General features: G+C 45.1%; 1 protein-coding gene across 2 annotated transcripts in view; it reads left to right on the forward strand.

Annotated features, from left to right (window-relative positions):
- Positions 1-15234, forward strand: part of ptprr (protein tyrosine phosphatase receptor type R) — a 58497-nt gene that overhangs the window by 27102 nt on the left and 16161 nt on the right. The window contains exons 3-5 of one of the 2 annotated variants that reach the window (XM_049566374.1): positions 8278-8391; positions 8470-8619; positions 13350-13457. In XM_049566374.1, the coding sequence (XP_049422331.1) occupies positions 8278-8391; positions 8470-8619; positions 13350-13457 (372 nt within the window). The remainder of the gene's footprint in view (positions 1-8277; positions 8392-8469; positions 8620-13349; positions 13458-15234) is intronic. The other variant, XM_049566375.1, reaches the window with a different exon arrangement.

Raw genomic sequence — 15234 nt, forward strand, 5'->3', positions numbered from 1 at the left:
CATCTGACGGTTAATGGCCTCTTCGTTTGCGAGGACAAGGAGGGCGCACAATTCCTTGTCTCCCCAGTTGCTCATCTTTACAGTGTCTGTCAGGTTTGTGTTTCCCTCTTGCTACTAGCTGCTCGCTAATTCCTGCTATCAGCTGTTTCCTGTTTATCCACCGCCAGTGGCTCGCATGTGCGGCGTCATCAACAGCTCCTCCCACAAGTCATCAACAGCCCCTCCTGTTGCAGAAGGCCGCCTCATTCTGTTTAAACTAAAGAGGTTCCACCAATATGTCTACCCTACGAGGAGGAAAATTGGGCGCCTCGGATCAATCATCACCAATCCGGCTCTGTTTGTCTAAACGCTCGCAGCTTGCCGGCAAAACGGCCCAACATTCGCTGAAAATCTGGCAGTGTAAAAGGGGCTATAGTGTCAGCCCCGTGATAGTCTGGTCCAGGGTGAACCCTGCCTCTCACCCAGTGTCAGCTTCTGACAACCTCAGTTTTGTTGCCACCCACCTGCTGATTTATAATCCAACAATCAGTCGCATCCTCAGATTAATTTTTGTATTCGTCGCACTGTGCATGTCACATGTCACAAAGCAGAAGGCTAGCTTGGAAAAATGGCAACGCTGACATTCAGCAGCTGGAAATATACTTACTACTTACTACTACCTCAAACTGTCTACAACACAGACTACGACCAACAGCACAACTATGTGAAGCTCGTGGAAACACACCTCACTAAAAGTGAGCCCTCTTTGGCCGTGGTAGTTGGCTGTAGCCCAGCAAACAAAATCAAAACTGGATTTTAATCGCAGACAGCTGTAGGTCAAAACTGACAAAGAACTAAAGAAAACTAAACTAAATAAAAGAAATGAAATGTTGCCTATCACGACAATTGACTCTCCAACTCTCAGGCAGATCCTTGCCGTTCACAGGCAACGGAAGATCCTTACGTAGAAAATAATTTGCTATCTATCTGGCCTCAGTTGTGCTTACAGAGGTTACCCTGACATTTACACAGAGGGGCACAGTTGAGTTTCGGAGTACTGCAGTGAATAACTCTTGGCAGGGAGTAATAAGTAAATTAATATTACTTATCAAAAGTATGAGTAATAAATTACATGTTTGGGGAACAAGCCAAGCACTGGCACTGCCTCTAACTGTCCAAAATTCAGCTTTATTTTTTGTTTTATTGTATTTTTGAGCAGAGCTGGGTGCGTTTTCAGATCTTGCTCACAGCGCCAGGGTTGATGGTGTTTCAACTCTGTTGTAACTAGCAATTATTTTTATTATCAATGAGTCTGCTGATTATTTTCGCAATTAATGGTTTCAAAAATTATATTGTAAGTTTCTCAGAGGCCACAGTGACGTCTCCGGTTTGTTTGTTTTGTCTGACAGTCCAAAACTTTGAGATTAATTTGAGATAAATTAATTGTCATATATGACAAAGAAAAACAGCAAATGAGCGTCTGGAACCAGAAAATATTTTTGCGTAGAAAAGTTAACTAATTATCAAAATAGCTGTGGATGAATTTTCTGTCAGTCAACTAATTGATTAATCAGCTAATTCACCTTTGTCAAGACCCTCCCTCCTTGGTTACTGTTGCTGGGTTCGACAAAACTAGTCTCGTGGGGGTTCATTCCCATAAGACACAATGGTAAGTACCGGGAGATTTAACTTTCTCGTAATTCGAATAGAATCGATCATTCTGTCCAAAACGTTGGATCCAAACGTGGCTACAGTTGACTGAACAGACATTACATGACATATCCGAAAACTGGTGAAAATCGTTGTTTTGTCCCGATGTCCGATGGTAGCCATGGCCACTAACGTGAGCTGTCCCCCCACGGTTGCTAGCTCTCTCTTGCCCGACGTTAACGTTATATTGAGAGTGTTTACAAGTTTAACACCACAGTAATAGTTAGCTGATGTTATATAAACAGCAATGTTGTCCTCTACAAACGTTAATGTTGCCAGCAAGTTAACGTCTAATACGAGCCGGGCCTGTCTGAGGCCTGCCCAACAGGTTAGCATAGCGAGCTAACAACAGTCTGTAGCTAGCATAACTTTGTTGGATCACATCACATATTATGAAATAAATAAAAAATAAAAACTACTCCGACACCCCAAGCACACCTTTTAACTATGTTAGAATAATATAAATCACTGATTTATCCGCGTTGAACCCCAGTACGTTAGCAACTGTTGCTATGGGGAGGAGCGCTCTGGTTGGTAGATTTTTGATTAATTTTCTGCACTATCATGTCTCATTTTTATTTCAATGGGAATTTTGGACCAGTTCTTTCTTCATTTCGTTATTCTCTAAACATCTGATATATTTTTATAAATTATATTGACAATTTCGCACCCACTCACCCCTTTCTCCCACTGCCCCATCTGCCCCGAGGGCTATCAGCTAATTACTGGCTATTACTGTGTGTGTGTTTGCTGGACATAAATAGCACCTGATCCTAACAGGAAGCGCAGCGGGATAATGGCATTACCTGGACGACAGCCAATCAGGTGGCAGGTTGAGCTGTAAGCCAATCACAGATCAGGGAATGATTAGATCAGGAAATGGAGCGAAAAGTCCCTGAGCTCTGACTGACAGGCGGCCAGCCTCTCTCTCTCTCTCTCTCTCTCTCTCTCTCTCTCTCTCTCTCTGCTGTTCTCTGTGTTCATTGAGTGAAAGCTTCCTGTGGTCGACGGGGAGGATCAACAATGTTTACATGTTTACTTGGTAAGGTTGTTTAGTTGTTTTTGTTATTACTATTTATCGGCTGTGGTATTTTTCTAGTTTGTGTTTTGATCCTTTGGATTGTTTCTTTAATTGGTTGATTTCTTTGCTTGTAGGTTTTATTAAACTGTTTAAATGGCTTTTAGTTGCTTAAACTGTTTGATTTGCAGTTGAGTTTTTTTGTTTTCTTTGTGTTTTATGACAGTAAACTGAATCTTTTTGGGTTTTGGACTGTTGGTCGGACTAGAAGACACCATCTTGTTTTTTTGGGAGCATTTTTTAAATAGTTTTCTGACACGTTATTGACTGAATGACTGATTAATGTAGAAATCAACCAACAAATATTTATAATAAAACATTATTGTAGTTGCTTTTCAGACTGCAGGTGAGCGCTGCTCTGTTTGTTTGTTCCACAGGATTTTATTTCCAGTGTGAGACAGAAAAATAAGAGTTTGTTTAACAGAACAAACTGTGACCAGAGGCAGACTGATAATAACATCAGTGTGTGTGTGTGTGTGTGTGTGTGTGTGTGTGTGTGTGTGTGTGTGCGCGCGCTCGCGTGTGTGTATGTGTGTGTCTGGCTGTGGTTTATTGTTCCTGATATTGAATTAAGTGGCAACAGAACATGTTGTTGTTTTAGCCATTAGCAAACAGCCGCCCACACACACACACACACACACACACACACACACACACACACACACACACACACAGAGCAGCAGCAGTCAGTGTGTTTGAGCTGCAGACGTCAGACTTGATGTTTTTTTGTCTCGCTCACAGTTGGACAGGATGATCAATACCAGCTTCATCTGTTCTCAGAGACAGAGCCAGGACATGTTTAGCTTAGCTTAGCACAAACACTGGAAGCAGAGGGAAACTGTTAGCATAGCTCCATCAGGAGAAACCGTTTGTACGGTCACTTCTCGCTCTAAAATCCTAAGACGTTGGCCATAATGTCAGACCCAAGGCTTCAGAACATTACTCCACAAACCAGTGGGTGACATCGCAGTGGCTGCGTCCATCATGTTGAACCAGGGGTCGCCAGCCTTGACTATCAAAGGAGCCATTTTTGGCCAAAAAATAAAAATAAAAAAATCTGTCCGGAGCTGCTAAACATGTTTGAACCTCATATTAAAGGTAATACAGCCTAAGTAATAAATCAAATTCATCAACATTATTAATTACTAATAGATCTAAATAAGCTTTCATGAATATGTTTTAGCACAAGGTGGCTACCCTGTTTGGATTTGGAATCCACAGCTAGCCTACCTTTGGAGACTCAGGATTGCTGTAGCCATTGCTCGTGATGTTTGTAGAGGAAACGGCGCCCAGCGACAGTCGTATGATGCATATTTAGTTGAGAAAACAATTGAAGAATTTCTGAATTACTTAACGCCTACGACAAGGAATGAAAATTGAAACAATAACAGTTATTCATTTCCATGTAATTTTGCTGTCAAAACCACAGGAAGTCCGCGGAGAGCTGCTAAAGAGTCACGTGTGTCTCTGGAGCCGCAGGTTGCCGACCATTGTGTTAAACTGTCAGTGGTCACGAATCCATCCTGTTGTCAGCTGGTTGTGTGAGACAGAGGAGTTTAAGGGCTAATTTCTGCTCAAAGTTAGACACGTATATAGACGCAGACTGAGCCTTCTGTTTGTACTCTGCATTCATGTCGTCTGTATTTTTGCACATTTTCTAAGAGCCCACGGATATGGACGAAACGGAGCAGTACCACCGGAGCTCGCTGGGCAGTGTAGCACAGTCCAAACGAGACCGTAGGTCACGACTAAGACATTTCAAAAATGGCAGATCAGAAATAATTGGTTATATACTGAAAAGAATTCTCCTTGCATATGTCCAAAGGGATGCACAATAATATCGGCATGTCATCGGTATCGGCCGATATCGTTTCCATCTGCTGGTGGGCCGTCACGATAAGAGTATGTCTGTATAACATGATGTTAATTCCACTACAGAAGAGGTTTGACGATCTCCAAAATTAGGTGGAGTAAAACATGGATATATCGGTAATGGTTATCAGTCAAATGAGTTGTTACATATCGACATACCAAATATATCAGCAAAAAATCCAGTAATGGCGTCACAGATCACCATCTACACCAATGCCTCTGTTAAAAGGTCCATTAATATGACCTCCTCCACCATCGCCATGTTTGTTGTTGTCAGAAACTTCTGACTCCGCCCTCTGGTACCATCTAGTGGATGTATCTATAGCAACATAAATGTTGACAGTGACGTTTTCAACGTTCGAAACAAACTGTGTTTACAGTCTTTTATTCACTCTGTGATAAGGAAGAAGGTTGACATCGTCTCGTTTTACGCAGTAGGCAGTAATGTTGAATATCCTGATGACAATATTAGTTGTGATAAATTAACAGATTCATGTGTGCTCAGTTCTGTTTGTCCTCTGTTTTCAGGACTAATATATGGCAAATTAATTGTTGAGTTCAAATATTGAAAGAAAATAACTTAATTTAATCGTGCAAGTTGACATCACGATGACGATGATCTCAGCGAGCAGAGTGTCTGCAGTGGAGATGTCTTTGCTGGATGTGTGTTACTAAAAATCAGAAGATAACTGAGTCTTTTTTTCAGCGTACTTTATATTCGTCAAATCACAGGTTGACCAGTCGTAGTTCTTGTTGTCTATAGCGGTACCTCTGTAGTTACAGGAGGCGGAGCCTGAAGGTGTAACCTCTTCACCTACACGTTTACATGAAGGTTTGACTGACATGAGTTCGACCTTCTTCAGTGTGATGGAGGAAAGAAGGCGTCTGTGTGTCTTTGAGCAACATCAGCAACACAAACCAATCAACTCTGTGTGTGTTTACAAGCCCTCAGGGTTGTCTTCACACACACACACACACACACACACACACACACACACACACTGTGATTACAGTAAAATCCAGGATGAGTCATTAGTGTTTGTGTTTCACCTGCCTCCGTATCACTTCTGCTGAAAGCTGAGAGACTGTTGGGAAAACCAGAGGAGCCAAACAAGAGGGGGAGGGATGAAGGGGGAGTCAGTGAGTTGAGGAGCAATGGAGGGATGGAGGGGGAGTCCAAGGGTGAGGAGGGATGGAGGGATGGAGGGGGAGTCCAAGGGTGAGGAGGGATGGAGGGATGGAGGGGGAGTCAGGGGTGAGGAGGGATGGAGGGATGGAGGGGGAGTCAGGGTGAGGAGGGATGGAGGAGGAGTTGGGGGGTGAGGAGAGATGGAGGGACGGAGGGGGAGTCGGGTGAGGAGGGATGGAGGGATGGAGGGGAGTCAAGGGTGAGGAGGGATGGAGGGATGGAGGGGGAGTCAGGGTGAGGAGAGATGGAGGGATGGAGGGGGAGTCAGGGGTGAGGAGGGATGGAGGGATGGAGGGGGAGTCAGGGTGAGGAGGGATGGAGGGGGAGTCAGGGGTGAGGAGGGATGGAGGGATGGAGGGGGAGTCAGGGTGAGGAGGGATGGAGGGATGGAGGGGGAGTCAGGGTGAGGAGAGATGGAGGGATAGAGGGGGAGTCCAAGGGTGAGGAGGGATGGAGGGATGGAGGGGGAGTCGGGGTGAGGAGGGATGGAGGGGGAGTCAGGGTGAGGAGGGATGGAGGGATGGAGGGGGAGTCGGGGGTGAGGAGGGATGGAGGGATGGAGGGGGAGTCAGGGGTGAGGAGAGATGGAGGGATGGAGGGGGAGTCAGGGTGAGGAGAGATGGAGGGATGGAGGGGGAGTCAGGGTGAGGAGGGATGGAGGGATGGAGGGGGAGTCAGGGTGAGGAGAGATGGAGGGATGGAGGGGGAGTCCAAGGGTGAGGAGGGATGGAGGGATGGAGGGGGAGTCGGGGGTGAGGAGAGATGGAGGGATGGAGGGGGAGTCGGGGGTGAGGAGAGATGGAGGGATGGAGGGGGAGTCCAAGGGTGAGGAGGGATGGAGGGATGGAGGGGGAGTCGGGGGTGAGGAGAGATGGAGGGATGGAGGGGGAGTCAGGGTGAGGAGGGATGGAGGATGGAGGGGAGTCGGGGGTGAGGAGAGATGAAGGGATGGAGGGGGAGTCAAGGGTGAGGAGGGATGGAGGGGAATCAGGGTGAGGAGAGATGGAGGAGGAGTTGGGGGGGGTGAGGAGAGATGGAGGGATGGAGGGGGAGTCAGGGTGAGGAGAGATGGAGGGGGAGGGGGAGTCGGGGGTGAGGAGGGATGGAGGGGGAGTCAGGGGTGAGGAGAGATGGAGAGATGGAGGGGAGTCAGGGGTGAGGAGAGATGGAGGGATGGAGGAGTCAGGGGTGAGGAGGGATGGAGGGATGGAGGGGGAGTCGGGGGTGAGGAGAGATGGAGGGATGGAGGGGGAGTTGGGGTGAGGAGAGATGGAGGGATGGAGGGATGGAGGGGGAGTCAGTGAGTTGAGGAGCGATGGAAGGGGAGTCAGGGTGAGGAGAGATGGAGAGATGGAGGGATAGAGGGATGGAGGAGGAGTCAGGGGTGAGGAGAGATGGATTGGGTGGAGGGGGAGTCAGGGTGAGGAGAGATGGAGGGATGGAGGTGGAGTTTGGGTGAGGAGAGATGGAGAGATGGAGGGACGGAGGGGGAGTCGGGGGTGAGGAGAGATGGAGGGATGGAGGGGGAGTCAGGGGTGAGGAGGGATGGAGGGATGGAGGGGGAGTCAGGGGTGAGGAGGGATGGAGGGGGAGTCGGGTGAGGAGGGATGGAGGCGGAGTCGGGGGTGAGGAGGGATGGAGGGATGGAGGGATGGAGGGATGGAGGGGGAGTCGGGGGGTGAGGAGGGATGAAGGGATGGAGGGGGAGTCGGGTGAGGAGGGATGGAGGCGGAGTCGGGGGTGAGGAGGGATGGAGGGATGGAGGGGGAGTCGGGTGAGGAGGGATGGAGGGATGGAGGGATGGAGGGATGGACACTGACACTCAACATGTGTTTGTGAATGTTGCCCAGTAAAGACGAAGGAAACCAAATGAAGCTGCTGCTCAGAGGAAACACTGTCTCACACCAGAGGAAACACTGTCTCACACCAGAGGAAACACTGTCTCACACCAGAGGAAACACTGTCTCACACCAGAGGAAACACTGTCTCACACCAGAGGAAACACTGTCTCACACCAGAGGAAGCACTGTCTCACACCAGAGGAAGCACTGTCTCACACCAGAGGAAGCACTGTCTCACACCAGAGGAAACACTGTCTCACACCAGAGGAAGCACTGTCTCACACCAGAGGAAACACTGTCTCACACCAGAGGAAGCACTGTCTCACACCAGAGGAAGCACTGTCTCACACCAGAGGAAGCACTGTCTCACACCAGAGGAAACACTGTCTCACACCAGAGGAAACACTGTCTCACACCAGAGGAAGCACTGTCTCACACCAGAGGAAGCACTGTCTCACACCAGAGGAAACACTGTCTCACACCAGAGGAAACACTGTCTCACACCAGAGGAAACACTGTCTCACACCAGCGCAGTGTAAACAGACACTGAACAATATGAGGTGATAAACAACAGCAGGTCATAACGTGTCTCTCTCTCCGTGTCTCAGTACCTGGCTGTGGATGTGAGGAGGCTGAACGTCAGTCTTCTTCGCTGGTTTCGGGAAGGCGTAGCGGCAGCGCTGGGCGTTCCTCCGGGACACGTGCACATCAACCGGCTGAATGTAAGACACACACCACTCCAACATGACGCTCCTCTGACTGACTGATTGATTGTTAAAGTGATTGATTGACTCTTGCAGGAGAAGAAGAATGGCATCGAGCTCTTCGTGTCCTCTGATAGGCTGGGGATCTCCGAGCCCCGCCCCGCTGAAGAGGTCATCCAGTCACTGAACGTCAGGGTCCTTCATCGCCACCTGGGGCACTTTGGCATCACAGAGGTCTCCACTGAGGTGTGTGTGTGTGTGTGTGTGTGTGTGTGTGTGTGGGGGGGGGGGGGTCGTCTCCACGGTAACTGCAGCTCGTTAAGCGGCCTCGTTAGTCCCCGCGGAGACGGACGGAGAGGATGGATTGGGATTATTAGAGAGCAGAGTGCTGCTGCTAAAAGTTTAATGGAACTATTAAAGTGTCATCGATCAGCCGGAGGACGAACAGAGCAGCTGTATTAATATTATTACTGTGCGTCCTGCAGTGAGACATGTGACAGCTCCTCTCTAATAATGCTACAGCAACACATCAGAGACTCCCTGTGACCGTCAGCCAGGAGCAGACACAATAAAACAGGCCTGTCTGCCGCTTTAAAGGGACATTACACCACAATCAAACGCTTAGCCTGTCGCTCCCCCCATCACTTCACAAATAAACATACGTGAATGTTGTTACCATCAACTAGAAGTGTGACACCTCCTCACGTCTGAAGACAGCAAGTCTCATTCATGAAACGTGAGCGCAACAAATTTGTGTGTAAATAAGATACTGCACATAAATGTTTGTCATTATCAGAAATGAGTTTCATTACCTTCGCCAAGAAGGGTATGTTTTCACCGGCGTTGGTCTGTTGTCTGCAAAATAACTCAAAAAGTTCTTAACAGATTTTGATGAAATTTTCAGGAAAGGTGGATAATGGGACAAGGAACAGATGATAACATTTTGGTGGTGATCGGTTGAAGCAAAGTGGATAAAATAATAAAAAATAAAGTCTATTGTCTGACAGCCTCAGCAGCAATTCCAATTTCTAAAGACTAAAATAGCGCCATCTGGTGGCTGGAAAGCACGTCTCGTTCTACCTGCTAAATGTTGTTGTAATTCTAAAGTTGAAATTAATGTTCTGTGTTGGAAAGAAAGGAAGTGAAAAATACAAAAAAAACGTAGTGAATACACCACAGTGTCTCCATGGTGAAGACATATATAACCTAATAATGATAGTGATGCAGAGGGGGAGGGGATATCACCTGCTTGGCGGAGGTCTGCACTCTGACTGCTTTTCTAGTTTCATATTGTGCTCTTTTGTGTTCACAACACACACATGCCTTTGAAATGCGCCGTATGTAAGAATGTGGCCAAAACGGTTACTGCACTCAAATTCAAAATACTGCCGCGAGTCGTGTCCGCCCCCCCTCCTCTACAGATTCGAGGTTGCTGGACAGCGGCACGCTGGAGACTGATTTGTTTACCTACGGGCGGCTGCCGTGGCAGGGCCGCGTCGCCGCGTCCTTGATCTTCGGTTTTCCAGCGGACTGTTCGGGCAAGTCCTGCTTCTCTGCTGCTAACGCTGTTGCCAGGATACAGCGGAGGAGGAGCCGGCTGCTAATGCTATGTACCGGGACACTGCTAATTAGGGCTGCCACTAACGATTATTTTCATTGTCTGTCGATTATTTCTTCGATTAGTCGATTAATCATTTCATCGAAAAATGTGTTAAAATGTTGAAAAATGTCGGTCTGTCTCGCCCAAACCCCAAAATTACGTCATCTAATGTCTTGTTTCATGCTCACGCCAAAGGGTTTTAGTTCACTGTCACGGGAGAGTGTGTAAAGCTGCCAATATTTGAATGTAAGAAGCTGCAGTAAGAGTATTTTGGGTACTTTTATAGTACTTTCCTATGTAAAATGACTCAAACCGATTAGTTGACTACTAAAATAGTCACCGATTATTTTAATAGTTAATTAGTCATCGATTAGTCGACTAATCGTGGCAGCCCTACTGCTAATGCTGCTGCCAGGATGCAGCTGAGGAGGAGCCAGCTGCTAATGCTATGTACCGGGACACTGCTAATGCTGCTGGCCGTGCTGCTTACGTTTGTTTCTCAAAAAAATCAGTCGGGTCGATGACCCACCTGCACATGGGCTACAATGTATGATCGAAAATGAATAACAGTTGAAAGTATTCGAAATGTCCATCCCCGTCTAGCCATGATGCTAGTTAGCCAACTTTGGCTAAAGCTTACCTGTCGAGGAGAAGAGTAGCCACTTCGACATCCGATTTCAAATTCTTCTCCGCTTTCAAACGTCTCCACCGTTCAAAGCATCTCCTATATAGACCCTCGCTTTGCCTCGAGTTTTGTCTTGGCGTTTTTGGGAATCATAACGAGGTCGTTTGGGTTTAGTCGCACCGTCAGCCATTGTAGCTCAGTCGTAACTGTAACTGATGCTGAGACTCTACTGACTGCGTGACTGGTAGACAGCGGTGGGTGGCGCAACAGGCCAAAACACAAATTCAAAACATAAACATGATTTGCGGACTGTAAAAATGTTTTTTAAATGTGAATATTCTGGCTGTACTATTGTTGTTGGTGAGATCAGTATGTTATATGAACATTATTCCTCAGTCTCTGTGACATATTAGGAGGATTTTATGACTATTTGCTTTAGATTTCTTACATAGAGCTCCTTTAAACATGACAAAAGATTAGAAATATAACACATTTAGATAAATAAGTTGGAACTGAGCAGGTTTAAGCTTCAGATCAGGTTTCTTAAAAACGTGAATGAGTTATTTAAATTGACTTAATACAATCCTGGAAAACTCTGACCAGCGCGCTCCTCCTTTGTGCTCTTTACGCACCACAGCCCCAAACTGAATGTCATTTTTGTTTAATTTAATTATTACAGACGCGATATGTGAGACGTAAACATTATTTCAAATTCAGTTTTGGTTTAAAAAGACAGGTGGACGTGGGAAAGCAATTCGGCGTCTGTCTGCGGTCACATCGGACAGCTGGTGAATCTGAAGCTGTCAGAGAGTTGGAGGGAGACGGTGTGATTTACACCAGACTGTCTGACTTGTTGTTAAACGGTGGGTTATTGCCGACATCAGACTGCCTGTATTAAGATGTTTTAATGGTGGTTTGATTTCACAACAGTGACAAACGATGCTGAGGCTGAGGACAAACTGACAGAGAGTTCTCTCTGATGATGTAAGCAATGCGCTCGTCTGCAGCAGGGAGCTGTGAGTGGGCGGAGCCTCCTGTAGCTTTTTGTGTGTACTTGTGCGTTTTTTTTTTTGCATCGAGTTTCATGTCGAACCATTTTTGTTTAACTTCTTAAATGGTTCTTACAACAGAGGACATGAAGTTAACGGCCTTTGATTTACCTGTCCCTGTCACACCACCACTAACAGAAGAAAACGAAATGTATTTCTCGACCCCACGTTACCTAAAATAACTTCGGTCTCAGCGTCGGAAAAGTTTTTCTTTCTTTCTCTCTTTCTTTCTTTGCTCCATGTTCGCAGGTCAACAGGAGGCACCTGTCCTTACCTGTAACACACACCTGTAATTATCCAAATATGGCGGTCACTGGCTGTTCATCAGTTTACAGCTGATTGGAAGCAGTGATACACACTGATACACATGTGCCTACAATCAAATCAGAGTTTTCTGCAGCTTTCATGAATCTGGAGTAGGTTTTTAGGTTTTTTTTATGTGCAAATTTACTCGCAGATTTATTAACATTTCATGAATGAGGCTTGGTGTGAGTGATTTAACTTCACTGTTTGCATGAACCAATCAACATTTATTTCTGTAGCCCTTTACAAAACCCAAAGGAACCAAGACTTAAAAACTTAAGATAGTATTTAATATATTTGATTTTATTGGCACGCAGAGATGAGAAAAAGACCACCTTACACAAAACTACGAGGTAGATGTTGTGGTGAAGATTCTCAGTCATGCAGGTCATGGTGATCAGAAGTGCAACTGGACGTCCTTGTGTTTCTTGAAGATGTTTCACCTCTCATGGCACTCGCACTTATGATCACTACTGTAGGTAGATGGGTCGGTTACCAAAGAGGAAGTGGATATGCATCACAATATTTTCCAGCCGCTTTTGGCTGATTGAAAGAGGTGCGTGTACCCTCCACTACACCGCTGGTCATGGGCTCATTAACTGTTGGGAAAATGTCTTGACAGAGGCATCTCTCGTCTGTGACAGTGACATCACTTCAGAAGTCATTTGGTGTCAGGCTGACCTGAGGTGTTCGCCCACAGCAGGGATACTCAACTTTTGCAACCTGACAGGAGGTCAGAGGCCTCGCACATGTACACAGGGATGTTTCTAGGATTTGATGACATGTGGGACTTCCCTTCCTCCCCTGGCACTTTTTTTTTTTTATAACAAGCTCTACTTTAATGCTAATTTATGCGCTCCGTCACCTTTAAGCTGCTTCACACTGAGGGAAGGTGGCAGAGAGGAGGAGGTTTCAGACGTGGCAGTAGGAGTGTGAAGCAGTTGCTGCCTACACTGCACCGCACAGACGTCACTGTGTTAAACTTCTGGTGGTATCCACCTGGCTTTGGACGGTCGAACAGAAGGGGGCGGGCATCATGGACGCAGGAAGACAAGATGGAGGAGCTGATGGTGTTGGTGTCTGAATACCTGGAGTTGTACAACACTGCATCAGTGACTTATGAGACCAGTGAGAGGAAAAACTGGGCCTTCACTGAACTGTTCGTCTGAATATGTAGAAATCTTGAAGTGGTTTCCAGTGTCTTGCACCATTACATCTTTATAAACATGGCGCCATGTGAGCGTGCACGTCTGTCAGTGATGCTGACATGTCTGATACGGATGATGTCTGCTCCTCGCCACAGGAAGGACGAAGGCATCTGGGATTTTATAACGATGTGTTTGAACACCAGGACGATCAGAAACTTTATTTTGAAACTGGTTGTTTCTGTTTCCTGTAGAAAAACGTGCTGCAGGGCGAGCAGAGGGATCACGTGTGGAGCAGAGAGGGTTTCTACGCCGTCGTCCTCTTCTTCACCGTCTTCGTCATCGTCATCACCTGCTTGATGGTATACAACACACACACACACACACACACACACACACACACACACACACACACACACAGAGATCAGCATAATCACTGACATCATGCAACACGTTGCTAAACCAGCTGCTCTGACTGGCTGAGGCAGCAGACTGCCGTTAGCCAATTTGTGGCCGTGGTCAAAGGTCAGTGTGTCCTGGCCTCCAGCCACACTGTACACACACACACGCAGATGTATGAGCCTTTATTCACATGATTATATCAGCTGTAAAACACAAAATAAAAGCAATAAATATTCACATTTATAGAAGATATTTTAATGTTAATAATTCAGTTTATTATAATTAAACAGTCAGATTTTATTTCCTGTATCAGTTGCAGTGTGACGTGTCTCCCACAGGAGGGAGCACTTGTACAGAGAAAGCAGACGGGGATTCAGTTCATGTAATTATTACAATGTTTCTCAGACCTGCATTAAAGAACTGATCTATTTTCAGATAAATGAATCTGAATTAAAACATATTTTTGTCCTTTCTCTCCGATTTTATTCTCTACTCACACTTCAGCCGTTCATCCTCAAATCATATGAAGGAAGCAGTAGTTTCACAGTCACTCTTTAATTCTTCTTGTGTGTCTCTGAGCTGTGTTTTTACTGATCTGTGAAATCAGGTCAACGTGTTCAGAGAAATTCGTAAAAACAACATTCAGGGGAGTTTCAGGTTTCCCTCCTGTCCCATAAAACATCATAAAACCTTTCAACAGTCTGGAGTTTCCAAGAGTGGGAATATTAGGAACAAATGAAACATTATAATTGCCATAAAATACCTAAATCTTTATTTTATTGCACCCTTTTAACAGCAGATCGTTTGTATTCTACTCATATAAACCTGTGGATATGTAACCCAGACACCGTCACGCCCAGAGAGCTTCACAAAGCAAGACTGAAAGAACACAGGCACAATTTAAAGACGACACAAACAACTACACATGAAGTTTTTCAAGACTAGAAAGTTGCAGCAATAAGACAAAATCTTTATTTTAAAAGGGGAAAAAATGAGCTTTATGTGTTGCATATTATTTTTGATAATAATTAGTGTGAGTAGAATTACCTGACACTATCAGGGCTGCAACTATTTGAAGAGAAAAATTATTTCTATTGTCGATTATTCTGTTGTTTATTGTCTTGATTTATTGTTTAGTTTTTGGCCTCAGTGTTTCCCAAAGTCAAAGACGACATCTTCAAATGTTTCATCAACGACCCAAAGATGTTCAGTGAACTGTCACAGAGGAGGAAATACACCAGAAAATATTCACATTTAATTTAGATAATTCTGATGTTTCTTTAAAGATTACTCAGTCTGATTAATCAATTGTAAATTTAGTTGGTGATTGATTTAATAGTTGACAACTAAATGATTTATTGCTGCAGCTCCAGACAGCAATCATTTGTCTCACAGATCTTAATTATGTAGTTAAAACATCACTCCTCTCTACACAACTTTAAATAGTTGACATTATTATCTGGGGATAAATGTGACTACAAGACGCTGGAAAAATTTTCAACACATTATTTAATTTTTAGAATTATTTTGTTTAATTAACTTTTTTTTTAAATGTCTTTTTTATTATTTTATTTATTGATAATTTTTTTATATTAATGTACTGATTGATTTTTAAAAAAAAAAAAATTTTATTTTTTCCACAACTTATTTACTGATCAAAAATAAACATGAAAGCTAAACATAGAGTTGGGTAGTGCTGGTATCGTCAGTACCGACACCAAAACAATACCCTTTTTG

The sequence above is a fragment of the Epinephelus fuscoguttatus genome, linkage group LG22, assembly GCF_011397635.1.
Source record: "Epinephelus fuscoguttatus linkage group LG22, E.fuscoguttatus.final_Chr_v1".
NCBI lineage: Eukaryota > Metazoa > Chordata > Actinopteri > Perciformes > Serranidae > Epinephelus > Epinephelus fuscoguttatus.